The following is a 12,051-nucleotide window of genomic DNA, read 5'->3' as shown; positions in this document are numbered from 1 at the left end:
AATGAGTCTCTTGCAGACAGCATATTGATGGGTCTTGTTTTTTAATCCAATCTGATAGCCTGTGTCTTTTGATTGGGGCATTTAGCCCATTTACATTCAGGGTAACTATTGAAAGACATGAATTTAGTGCCATTGTATTGCCTGTAAGGTGACTGTTACTGTATATTGTCTGTGTTCCTTTCTGGTCTATGTTACTTTTAGGCTCTCTCTTTGCTTAGAGGACCCCTTTCAATATTTCTTGTAGGGCTGGTTTCGTGTTTGCAAATTCCTTTAGTTTTTGTTTGTCCTGGAAGCTTTTTATCTCTCCTATTTTCAATGACAGCCTAGCTGGATATAGTATTCTTGGCTGCCTATTTTTCTCATTTAGTGCTCTGAATATATCATGCCAGTCCTTTCTGGCCTGCCAGGTCTCTGTGGATAGGTCTGTTGCCAATGTAATGTTTCTACCATTGTAGGTTACATATCTCTTCTCCCAAGCTGTTTCAGGATTTTCTCTTTGTCTCTGAGACTTGTAAGTTTTACTATTAGATGTCAGGGTGTTGACCTATTTTTATTGATTTTGAGAGGGGTCCTCTGTGCTTCCTGGATTTTGATGCCTGTTTCTTTCCCCAAATTTGGGAAGTTCTCTGCTATAGTTTGCTCCAATATACCTTCTGCCCCTCTCTCTCTTTCTTCTTCTTCTGGGATCCCAATTATTCTAATGTTGTTTCGTCTTATGGTATTGCTTCTCTCTCGAATTCTGCCCTCGTGATCCAGTAGTTGTTTATCTCTCTTTTTCTCAGCTTCTTTATTTTCCATCATTTGGTCTTCTATCTCACTGATTCTCTCTTCTGCCTCATTTATCCTAGCAGTTAGCGCCCCCATTTTTGATTGCACCTCATTAATAGCCTTTTTGATTTTGACTTGGTTAGATTTTAGTTCTTTTATTTCTCCAGAAAGGGTTTCTCTAATAACTTCCATGCTTTTTTCAATCCCAGCTAGTATCTTTAAAGTGATGATTCTGAACTCTAGATCCGACATCATACTAATGTCCGTATTGAGTAGGTCCCTGGCAGTCAGTACTACCTCTTGTTCTTTTTGTTGAGGTGATTTTTTCCCTCTTGTCATTTTGTCCAGAGGAGAATAGATTAATGAGAGAACAAAATGCTAACAGGGTAACAACGTCCCCAGAAAATATACCCTAAACAATCAGAAAAGACCTGAAGCTGGGGGAAAAGAAAGGGAAAGAAAGAAAAAAGAAGGAAAAAAAAAAAAAGGAAAAGGAAAAGATAAAAAGAAGCAAAAATGAACAAGACAAAAAAAACCAGAATATGATCAAATACAATCAGGCTGGTGCATAGATTAGTGCCACACACTAGATTTTGGGTGTATTTTGGTCTGTTAGAAGAAAGTGCCTCCCAAAGTTTTAAAGAAAGAAAAACTTATATATGTACAAAAATAAGGGTTGATATAATGAAGGGATGGAATATGACTGTAAAGATGAAAATTATAAAAAATTTTATGAAAGGAATTGATAAGAAGTTGTTTGAAAAAAGAAAGAAGAGGATTTAAAAAAAAAAGGAGAGAATGTGATCAGGCAGGAGAGTAGAACAAAACGATACACTAGAGATTTAGGGTATATTTTGATCTGTTAGAAGAAACTATCTCAAAATTTTAAAGAGAGAACAACTTATATATATATGCCAAAAATAAGGGTAACTACTATGAAGGGATGGAATATGACTCTAAAAATGAAAAATAAAAATGTTTTTTAAAAAAGGGATTGATAAGATGTTGGTTGAAAAGGGAAAAAGAAAAATTCAAAAAAAAAAAGTTAAAAAAAAATTAACTTTGGAAGACTAAAGAATCATGGGAAAAAAGCCATGAATTCTGTGTGCTGTATTCCCCTAGTGCTAGAGTTCTGCCGTTCTCATTGATGGGTAAACTTGGTCTTGGCTGGCTGTTCTTGCTGATCTTCTGGGGGAGGGGCCTGTTGCCGTGGTTCCTAAATGTCTTTGCCGGAGGGGGAACTGCCCCGACCTTGCTGTGGGCCTGGCTAAGTAATCTGCTTGGGTTTGCTCTCGGGAGCTTTTGTTCCCTGCAAGTTTTCCGTACAGCTTTGGAGGCTGAGAGTGAAAATGGCAGCCTCCCAATCTCCGCCCTGGAGGAGCCAAGAACTCGGGGCTCCGCTCCTCAGTGCGCCCCTAGAGAAAAGCAGTCAGTCACTCCCGTCTCCCCGATGTCTGGCCACACTCCGTGCTCACCCGGCCTGTGACCGAGCGTTTCTATCTCTGGCACCCGACCCCGTGTGGAGTCTCCAAACCCAGCAGATCCCTGCGGTGCGCTCCCGTGCTGCTCCTCTCAGGGGAGGAAGGGGAGTCTCCCCAGATCTGCCGCTTGTTGGGTCCCTGCTGGAAGAGCAGTGGCCTGACTGTGCCGTGGATCACGGTTTATGGCAACCCCGAGCTGAGAGCCCACTCCTTGGCTCCGTCTCTGCAGCTGGCTTCCCCGCTCCGATACCTGGGACCTCTGCCGCACTCAGGCACCCCCGGTCTTTCTGTGACCCCGAGGGTCCTGAGACCACACTGTCCCGTGAGGGTTCCACCCCCCGCTTAGCCACCGGAGCGACATCCCTCAGTGGAGCAGACTTCTAAAAGTTCCGATTTTGTGCTCCGCGGCTCTGTCACTTGCCAGAAGCAGCCGACGGAGGCCCCTTCCTCCACCGTCCATCCTCCCGAATATCGCCTTGGATTCCCTTCTCTGCACGTCCTACCTTCCAGAAAGTGGTTGCTTTTCTGTTCAGAGAGTTGTTGCTATTCTTTTCTTCGATCTCCTGTTGAGTTTGTAGGTGTTCAGAATGGTTTGATCCCTATCCAGCTGAATTCCTGAGACCAGACGAAATCCAGGTCTCCTACTCCTCCGCCATCTTGCTCTGCCCCCCTAAGGCTTTTTTTAATCTATCTGTATAAAATTCCCATTCTTGATTAAAGACCTAAATGTGAGACAGGATACCATTACAATCTAGAGGAGAACACAGGCAGTAATCTCCTTGACATCAGCCATAGCAACTTCTTACTAGATAATGTCTCCTGAAGCAAGGGAAACAAAAGCAATAATAAACTATTGGGTCTTTATCAAAACAAAAAGCTTTTGCACAGCAAAGGAAACAATCAACAAAACTAAAAGGCAACCTACAGAATGGGAGATTATTTGCAAATGACATATCTAATAAAGGATTAGTATCTAAAATGTAAAGAGGTACACCTCACAGAAACAAATAATACATTATATGTTAAAAAAAAAAAAGAAGATAGTAGGAAGGGAAAAATGAAGGGGGGGAAATCGGAGAGGGAGATGAGCCATGAGAGACTATGGACTCTGAGAAACAAACTGAGGGTTCTAGAGGGGAGGGGGGTGGGTGGATGGGTTAGCCTGGTGATGGGTATTAAAGAGGGCATGTACTGAATGGAGCACTGGGTGTTATATGCAAACAATGAATCATGGAATACTATATCAAAAACTAATGATGTATGGTGACTAACATAACATACTTAAAAAACAAACACAAAGAAAAAAGTGTATAAAGAACTTACAAAACTCAACACCTAAAAAACAAATAATCCAATTAAAAATGGACAGAAGATATGAATAGACATTTTTCCAAAGAAGACATACAGATGGCCAACAGACACATGAAAATATGTTTGACATCACTCATCATCAAGGAAAAACAAATCAACTACAATGAGATATCACCTCACACCTGTCAGAATGGCTAAAATTAACAACACAGGAAACAACAGTTGTTGTTGAGGATGTGGAGAAAGGGGAACCCTCTTACACTCTTGATGAGAATGCAAACTGGGGTAGCCACTCTGGAAAACAGTATGGAGGTTCCTCAAAAAGTTACAACTGGAACTACCCTATGACCCAGTAGTTGCCCTACTAGGTATTTACCCAAAGGAAAAAAAAAAAACTGATTCAAAGGAGCACATGCACCCTATGTTTATAGCAGCATTATCAACAGTAACCAAATTATGGAAAGAACCCAAATGTCCGTCAACTGATGAATGGATAAAGAAGATTGGTAGGTACACACACACAAACACACACACACACACACTGGAATATTACTCAGCCATCAAAAGAAAGAAATCTTGCCATTTGCAATGGTGTGGATGGAGCTAGGGTGTATTATGCTAACCAAAATAAGAGAAAGACAAATAACCATATGATTTCACTCATATGTGGAACTTAAGAAACAAGACAGATGAACATAGGGGAAGGGGGAAAAAAAGAGGGAAGGAAACCATAAGAGACTCTTAACTATAGGATTGATGGAAGGGAGGTGGGTGGAGAATGGGCTAGATGGGTGATGGGTATTAAGGAGGGCACTTGTGTTGAGCACTGGGTGTTATATGTAAGTGATGAATCCCTAAATTCTACTCCTGAAACCAGTATTACACTATATGTTAACTAACTAGAATTTAAATAAAAATCTGAAAAAGAAAAAAATGATAACATCTCACAAGAAACAAATGGTGTTGGCAAGGATGTGGAGAAAGGGGAACCCTTTTACACTGTTGGTGGGAATGCAAACTGGTACAGCTGCTCTGAAAGACAATATGGAGGCGCCTCAAAAGGTTAAAAATAGGACTAACCTACAATTCAGCAATTGTACTACTAGGTATTTATCCAAAGAATACAAAAATACTAATTCAAAGGGATACGTGCACCCCAATGTTTATAACAGCATTATCTACAATAGTCAAATTATGGAAAGAGCCCAAATGTCCATCAACTGATGAATGAATAAAGAAGATGTGGTGTGTACACACACACACACACACACACACACACACACACACACAGGAATATTACTCAGCCATAAAAAAGATTGAAATCTTGCCATTTGCAACAACATGGATGGAGCTAGAGGATATAATGCTAAGTGAAATAAGTCAGAGAAGAACAAATACCATATGATTTCACTCATGTGGAATTTAAGAAACAAAACAAACGATCATAGGAGGAAAAAGAGGCAAACCAAGAAATAGACTCTTACCTACAGAGAACAAACTAATGGTTACCAGAGGGGAGGTGGGTGGGAGATGGATTAAGGAGTGCATTTGTGATGAGCACTGGGTGTTGTATGGAAGTGTTGAATCACTAAATTTTACACTTGATACTAATATTACACTTTATGTTAAATTAATAGGAATTTAAATAAAAACAAAAAAAATGCCCATTGTTAAACACAGCCTCTGAATACCTTTCTATTTTATCATTACTTATTGGAGAATTTTCTTGAAATCCACACCCATTCTGTCTTTGTATGGTTTTTGACTATCATTGGAAGTAGTCTTAAGTTCAGTGATTTTTGAATATATATTATCAGATATATAGGCACATATATAGTTTAAAAAATAGTAAAGGAAGGAAGGAAGAACAGACCCATGTGCTGAAGATATAGAACCAATTAAGGCATAAAAGTGTGAACATTTGGTAACATAGATAATAATACTAACCACAATAGACTTCATTTCTTTAGCAATAGTTACGTATGGTCTAGAGGATAATAAAAGTGTGAAGTAGATTTGTTTTTCCTTCTACACAGTATGTTTCATTTACACGTTCACTAACATAGTTCATTTTTACTTCTAGAATCATAATAGTCATTCTATACTAATATTTTTATGAATGGCAGAAAAATCAATGAGAACAGATTAAATAATGTCACCATTAATCTCAAAGAAATTATATATAATATATAAAACAATATATGTAAAATATAAATATACAAAAATATATATAGAAGAATGACATTTTCTATAAAATCAAGTACCAGCATTCAGTCACATGAAAAGGATATGAATGTACCAAAATCTTAATAGCAATTTTCCTAACAGGGTTTAGCGGAGTTAAAATATACAAGGCAGAGGTGGCACTGAATCGGAAAATTGCCTTCCCTTTATTCAATACTATAAAAGTCTGGAAAAGAAAATATGAAAAAAAATTACTAGATTAGACATGTGGCTTACTTGAAGAGCTTAAACACATGAAGAACTTTTTACCTGATTTGTTTATTCAAACTTGTTTGTTTAAACAAGTTGGTATATTGTAACTATAAACATGTTAGATGTTTCTCCCCTAAATTAACATATAGCTACAAATAAACATATGATTTACTATTATCTAATTTGTCTCTAGAGTTTCAACTTTCTGATACAAACTGATGATCCTACACAAAATTTTTTATCAAATTGTAACTTTACAGACTCCAATTTTATTTAAAGCTTACCATCTGTCTCCAGCTTTGGTAACTTTTTCATATTATTCTGTACATATTGCTACTAAAATAATCTTTTTTAATTTTAATTATTTCAAGTCTTTGAACTCTAAAGTTTATGAAGTCTATTTTCCCTATGGTAGTTGTCCTACTTTAAAATGTTCAAACAGGCTGAATAATCTGGTTTTGCTGATTCTATAGATCTGTTGGTAATACTGAGAAGGGACAGCTGCATTGAGAATTAGGATTAAATACATCATTTCAAAGGGCATTTTGTGGCTAAAATTCTATGACTTGAAACCTATAATCATCAATTTAGCATTTAAGCCATGCTACCCGGTGATTACCCACCACATCTCTCTAGGATCATCTTTTAGTTTTTCTCACTAAGGCATCTCTGCTCCAACCAATTCAGTCCACTTGTCAATTCCACTCATAACCCGTCAGCTTCCCCCTCTGATTCTGAAAATGTGTCATAAAATCCTAGAGGAAGGAGGTACCTGAGAGGTCATCTAATATAAATTCCCCCCATTTCAGGTCCATAACAGGCCTGACAATGAAGTCCCACCAACTATTATATCAAAGGTTATTAGTCCTCTCTGCATATTAGAATCTCTTGAGGTGATTTTAAAATTGCCAATATTTAGGTCCTACTCAAAACCAATTGAATCAGAATTTCTGGAGGATGGGCACAGACATGGGTATTATTTTAAAAATTTCCTTAGGTAATTCTAATATGCAGCCAGGGCTGAAAAGCCCTACTCTCGGAAAATGTCCTCAGCTATCAAAATCACCTCCTCCATCATGTCTTTCCAGATAAATCACTGCCTTCTGCTCACTCCCTAATTGTTTCCCTTTACCAGTAAGTCTTAGTGTATTAATTTGCACACATTGGCATGTTGCTTGTAATTACAGTCAAGTAGCAATTTACATGTAGGGTTCATTCCACTGAAGACTAGGTTAGAAGTTGTTATAAACTATTGAGCATAAAAGCCTATAATCTACTTTTTCTCCATTTTTTTTTCACAGTATTTAATAGTGTGGTTTGTAAATAAATACTGTTTTAATTAAGTGCAGGCTTACCTTTAAGATGCCATTTACCTTTAAGACATCAATATATCCATTTGCTTAATAGTATGTTTTTACTCTTAAACTAAGGGCTGTATCCCATACAATCATGTTCACTGACAACATGGTAATGTTTGAATAGGTAGACAGAAATATTTATATTTTGAGTATAAAGGACAGAGAAAACAATTTCTCCGTACATTGCCCTTTCGTATTCAAGACCATGGAGCCAAGCATTACCTAACCAACCATTTTCCATGAACTGCAATCTATAAATTTGAACAATTCTATAAGGAGGGCAAGTAAACATTTTTACTAGCATTGAGATCATCCATAAGGGGCAGTGGATATTGGGAAAACTGCCCTTGAAGCACAAATGCATTAAAGGATTTTCTTGAATTCACAGGATTAGATCATTTAATATTACAAACAGTCTAGATCCATTTAGGCATTCAATGACGTAAAGTTCACAATAATTTAAAGTGCATTTACTCATGCTTTTGTAAGGCAATTTCCCTGAAAAAGCAGTTACCACTTGTAACATTAGGAGAGGAATTTATTTTCAAAAATCTCCAAAAACAGCGTGACAGGAATTAACTGTCCCTTTAAACATGGAATCCTCTGCTCTCCCAAAAGATTAGCCTTCTTGGAACTAATGGGATTAAAAATGACATGCCAAGGGCATAATCATTGAATTTGCAGGTTCTGGAATACAGCAGGCCTTAAGAACATAATTTCAGTTTATTTCTGGGGAACACCACTGAACACAAAACATTGAGTTCTGAGAAATGAGGAATAAAATACTAATATCCTTACAGTGAAAGAATAAGAAGGAAAACACTTGAAATTTGGGACTCTGAGGTTATTGAGAGATGTACCTAAACTGAAAATTGTTGGAGAGAGTGACAGATAATTGGAGGAGGGATAAATAGTGTCAACTCCAAAATCTGGTCTCCAAGTAATGATAAATAATGATGTGGCTTAAAAAAATTACTACATATTGATACTAAGGTGATGAAAGTTATAGCTGAAAGTATGGCAGACTAGTTGTGGTTCACTCTGGAATGCTACTTGCTTTTTCCCAGATAAATATACATCTTATAGGTTCACTAAAATTTTTACTACTCAAGGCAAGGGTAAGATTCACATCTCAGAATAGGATCATATTAAGCAGAGAATTCAAAAAAGTATACAACCAATTTTTTAATGTTTTATTTTATTAATAAATGCCAGATATAGTTTTGCTTAGTGCATAAGAGCTCTGACTGCCTGGGTTCAATCCCTGAATTTACCACTTATGGTGTGTGACTTGGGCAGGTTACCTAACCTCTCTGGGTTTGACATCCCCATGTGTAAAACGAGGCTAACATAGTACCTGCTTGACTGGTTCTTGGAATATTAAATGAATTATGCCACTTAAAGCACTGAAACAGTGCCCGACAAAGTAGGAGCACAACAAACGTTAGCTATTATGATTATCACTGTCACTATTCTTCAGTTATTACCTGGTCAATTTAAACACCATTGAAATACATTGTGATGTGGCTCATCTGATTATCTGATTAAATTATGTAAAGTATATCATAATGAATGGCAGCAAACTGTTACATAATGCTTTACAGTTTTGAAGCGCCTTTCGCCTGCATTATTCATATAATTAACATAAACTTCATACCATGTTTTTAAATTCCAGAACTTTTCCAATAGCTTCTTAGGTTAGCTCCTTCAATCCTAACAATCACAAACTACCTTTTTCTTCAGTAGCACATCAGTCTTCATGTTTATAGATACTTCATAAAGAAAAGCAGTGCGCCAACAGTAAAAAGTAAATAGTCTAGATGTCTCCCAAGATGGACCATGGCCACTAGGAATAAATCAAGGTCCAAGTCTGGTTCTCAGACAGGGAGGTGATAAAAAATGACTTTGCTACCACACAAAGAACAAGTCTGTTTCTTAGCAGCAGACTCACATTAACCAAGCCTGAAAGCCTGACATACAAAATCAGAATGCCAATCTACTTATTTACAACGAGATGTATTACTGTCACATGGACTGAAATAATTGCAGTGGCAAAACCAGCATATTCTTTCCTTTCAAGCAGATCTGTGGGGGGACAAATTATAATACGGTTCTTTGCTGAGGGTGGAGTCCAAAGAAGCCGACCTAATCAAATGCTGCACAATGTTTAATGACATCTCTGTTAGGTAGCCCAGTGTAGCCCCTCTCCAATGAAATGGCCTTGATTTGCGGAGGAAAATGCTTTCAGGGCTACTACTAAAGATCTGTTTCCCTTGGAAAATGCTGGTGTTTGTCTCTGTTATTCTCCCCACCCCTTAATCTTACCAATTTCCTTTCTTAAGGATACTTCCTTTCTTTAAGTAGCTAATATTTCTAAGCATGTCAGAGTAAGCATACACCTGTCTCTTAAAGACATCTTTGCAAATATGTACTTTGAATCAGTAATTTTAAGGAGAATTTTATTCTAGTTTCTTGGGGGATGTCTCACTGTCATCATCATGTGTAATAATACAGTAACTAAATTTCATATTTTTCCTTATCACTTCTATAGTGGAGTACTGGAATAAATTATTTTTAAAAATATGTGAATCTGTATTAAGTGCCACCTTCGTGACACTAGTTTCAAAGGAAAAAGAAAGGGCCTGTTTAACTATTTAAATTGGTTTTATGCCTTCTAGAAAGCATTTTAAAGCTTGCTATTCCAAGTGTGGCCCGTGTATTATAGCAGCAGGAGTCTTGCTCGAGGACTTGTTAGAGATGCAGGATCTCTAGCCCCACCCAGACGTCTGGAATCTGAATCTGTATCTTAACAAGATCCGTAAGTGATGTGTATACACATGCAAGTTTGAGAAGCCCTCCTTTAGGGCAGTAGGGCTGGTTCCACCTCTGGATGGTTAACTGTCAGGTTCTTTACCCCTCATAGATCTTGTAAGATTAAATTGCGCACTGCTTAGAGAATGCAATTTCCTTAACCATTCTTTGTAAAAGGACTGGGTCTGATTAATAAAGGTATTCAATATCTTCTTTAAACTACATACCATCAATTCATGGTGAGATTTATTTATTTTTAGTTTCTACATAGACCTGTTTTTATGCTTATGAATGTGAAATATAAATTGTGGTTATAAAATGCCAAAATACCCAATTAGATGATGCAGAATCTATCATCCATTAAATATATATATATATATATTTACTATAAAACTCACAGCTGGTTTAACTTCAAAAAACTAGTTAATTCTGACAGAATTATGTGGTTACTATAGCATTAGAAGGCATAGTCATAACTTGATTCAAATCATATGTAGATAGAGAAAAGAGGGTTTTTTTGTCTTTTGTTCTTGAGATTTTTTTCACAGAGTGATGTTTTAACAATAAGTAGGTGTGACTGTGCTTGTCAATGTATTATCTTCTTATAGGAGGATGCTAAGTAAGATTATTACCCTTTAGAATACAAATCTATTGTGAGGAAACTTCAAGCCAGTTAAGAACTAAAAAATAAGAAGCACATATGCCCATAAATCTTCTTTTGCATGTTCTTCTGTTGTCTACCGTGTGCTTAAACATGTCAGTGATAACAGATATTTTGCTTTGTAGGTGTCAATTTTAATTTTGACTATCTCAGTTACTGTGAAATTGAAGAAATTGTTTATCTCTCGTATCTCTTCACTGTAGCCAAATCTTGACGTGATTTCTTATAAATGTTTCTCTTTATTATACTGTGTTTAAAAGTGGAAATAAAAAGTATAAAATCTTTAACCATAGAAAACGTACGATACAGTATGTATATGAGCCAGAGAAAAGTATATTAGTGTTTAATTAAGGACTTAAATATGGAAATATAACTTAACTTTTGAAAGTATAAAATCAACACTCACTTTCTTATTGATATAGTACGGGTCCAGGTCCTCCAAGGGCTCTGACACCATCTCTGGAGGGATGTCTCCATAAATAAATGGAAGGTTCTTCCCAGCTTCCAAGTCACTATTTGGCTTTGGTTTGTTCTCGTCATCATTGTCTTGTTCTCTCTTGGGCTTTTTGGCTTTCTCTTCTGCAGCACGTTTTTCGATAGCAGCAAGAGATTCTCTAGTAAAAAGGCGGAAGCTTTCAGGCCCCGGGGGTACCAGCAGTGCCTGTGCCATCTTTTCATCCTGCACATTTAATTACGTTTAGCTTCTTGCATAAGAATTGCCTACCAAGAAAAAAAATGCATGAGAGTTAGGAAAGCAAGTGAGTGAGAGGGATTAAGAAAATCAACCAAGATGTCATTTAATGTTTCTTCTGGTAATTTCTTTGCTAGTATATTAATAAATGACTATTACTTTATTTTTGGTGAAAAAATTGGTTTCTTCTTCAATGCATAGACATCTTTTCTTTCTCAGTGCACAGTAAAAACATTTTACAATGTTCCTTTGGGGATTCATCTAGTAACTTTAAAAATATAAACATTTTAGTGCTGCACTACAAATTTTAACCTGGGAGCATCATTATCCAATCTAATTTTCAATAAATCAATTTTATAAGTCTATCAAAGTCTGGTCTGAGACCTCTGAGCCAAAACATATTATAGTATACTTTGGTAAAAAGAGTGATGTCAGTAATACTTGTCAGTGAAATTACTTAAGGACCCGTCATTCCCCCTGCCACTCCTTTTATTACATCTTACTAGCTCTCCAAATAAAGAAATACAGTGGTAT

At 36.8% G+C, this 12,051-nt stretch overlaps 1 protein-coding gene across 6 annotated transcripts in view; it reads right to left on the bottom strand.

Annotated features, from left to right (window-relative positions):
* Positions 1-12,051, bottom strand: part of SCN3A (sodium voltage-gated channel alpha subunit 3) — a 115,662-nt gene that overhangs the window by 76,172 nt on the left and 27,439 nt on the right. For all 6 annotated transcript variants that reach the window (XM_032409178.1, XM_032409193.1, XM_032409199.1 and 3 more), the window contains 2 exons: positions 11,233-11,546; positions 5,852-5,970 (listed from right to left, as the gene is read on the bottom strand). In XM_032409178.1, the coding sequence (XP_032265069.1) occupies positions 5,852-5,970; positions 11,233-11,496 (383 nt within the window). In that variant the 5' untranslated portion in view covers positions 11,497-11,546. The remainder of the gene's footprint in view (positions 1-5,851; positions 5,971-11,232; positions 11,547-12,051) is intronic.

This window comes from Phoca vitulina, unplaced genomic scaffold (assembly GCF_004348235.1).
Source record: "Phoca vitulina isolate PV1807 unplaced genomic scaffold, GSC_HSeal_1.0 scaffold1, whole genome shotgun sequence".
NCBI classification, from domain to species: domain Eukaryota; kingdom Metazoa; phylum Chordata; class Mammalia; order Carnivora; family Phocidae; genus Phoca; species Phoca vitulina.
The sequence above is the reverse complement of the archived record's forward strand: the minus strand, read 5'-3'. Positions and strand labels throughout refer to the sequence as shown.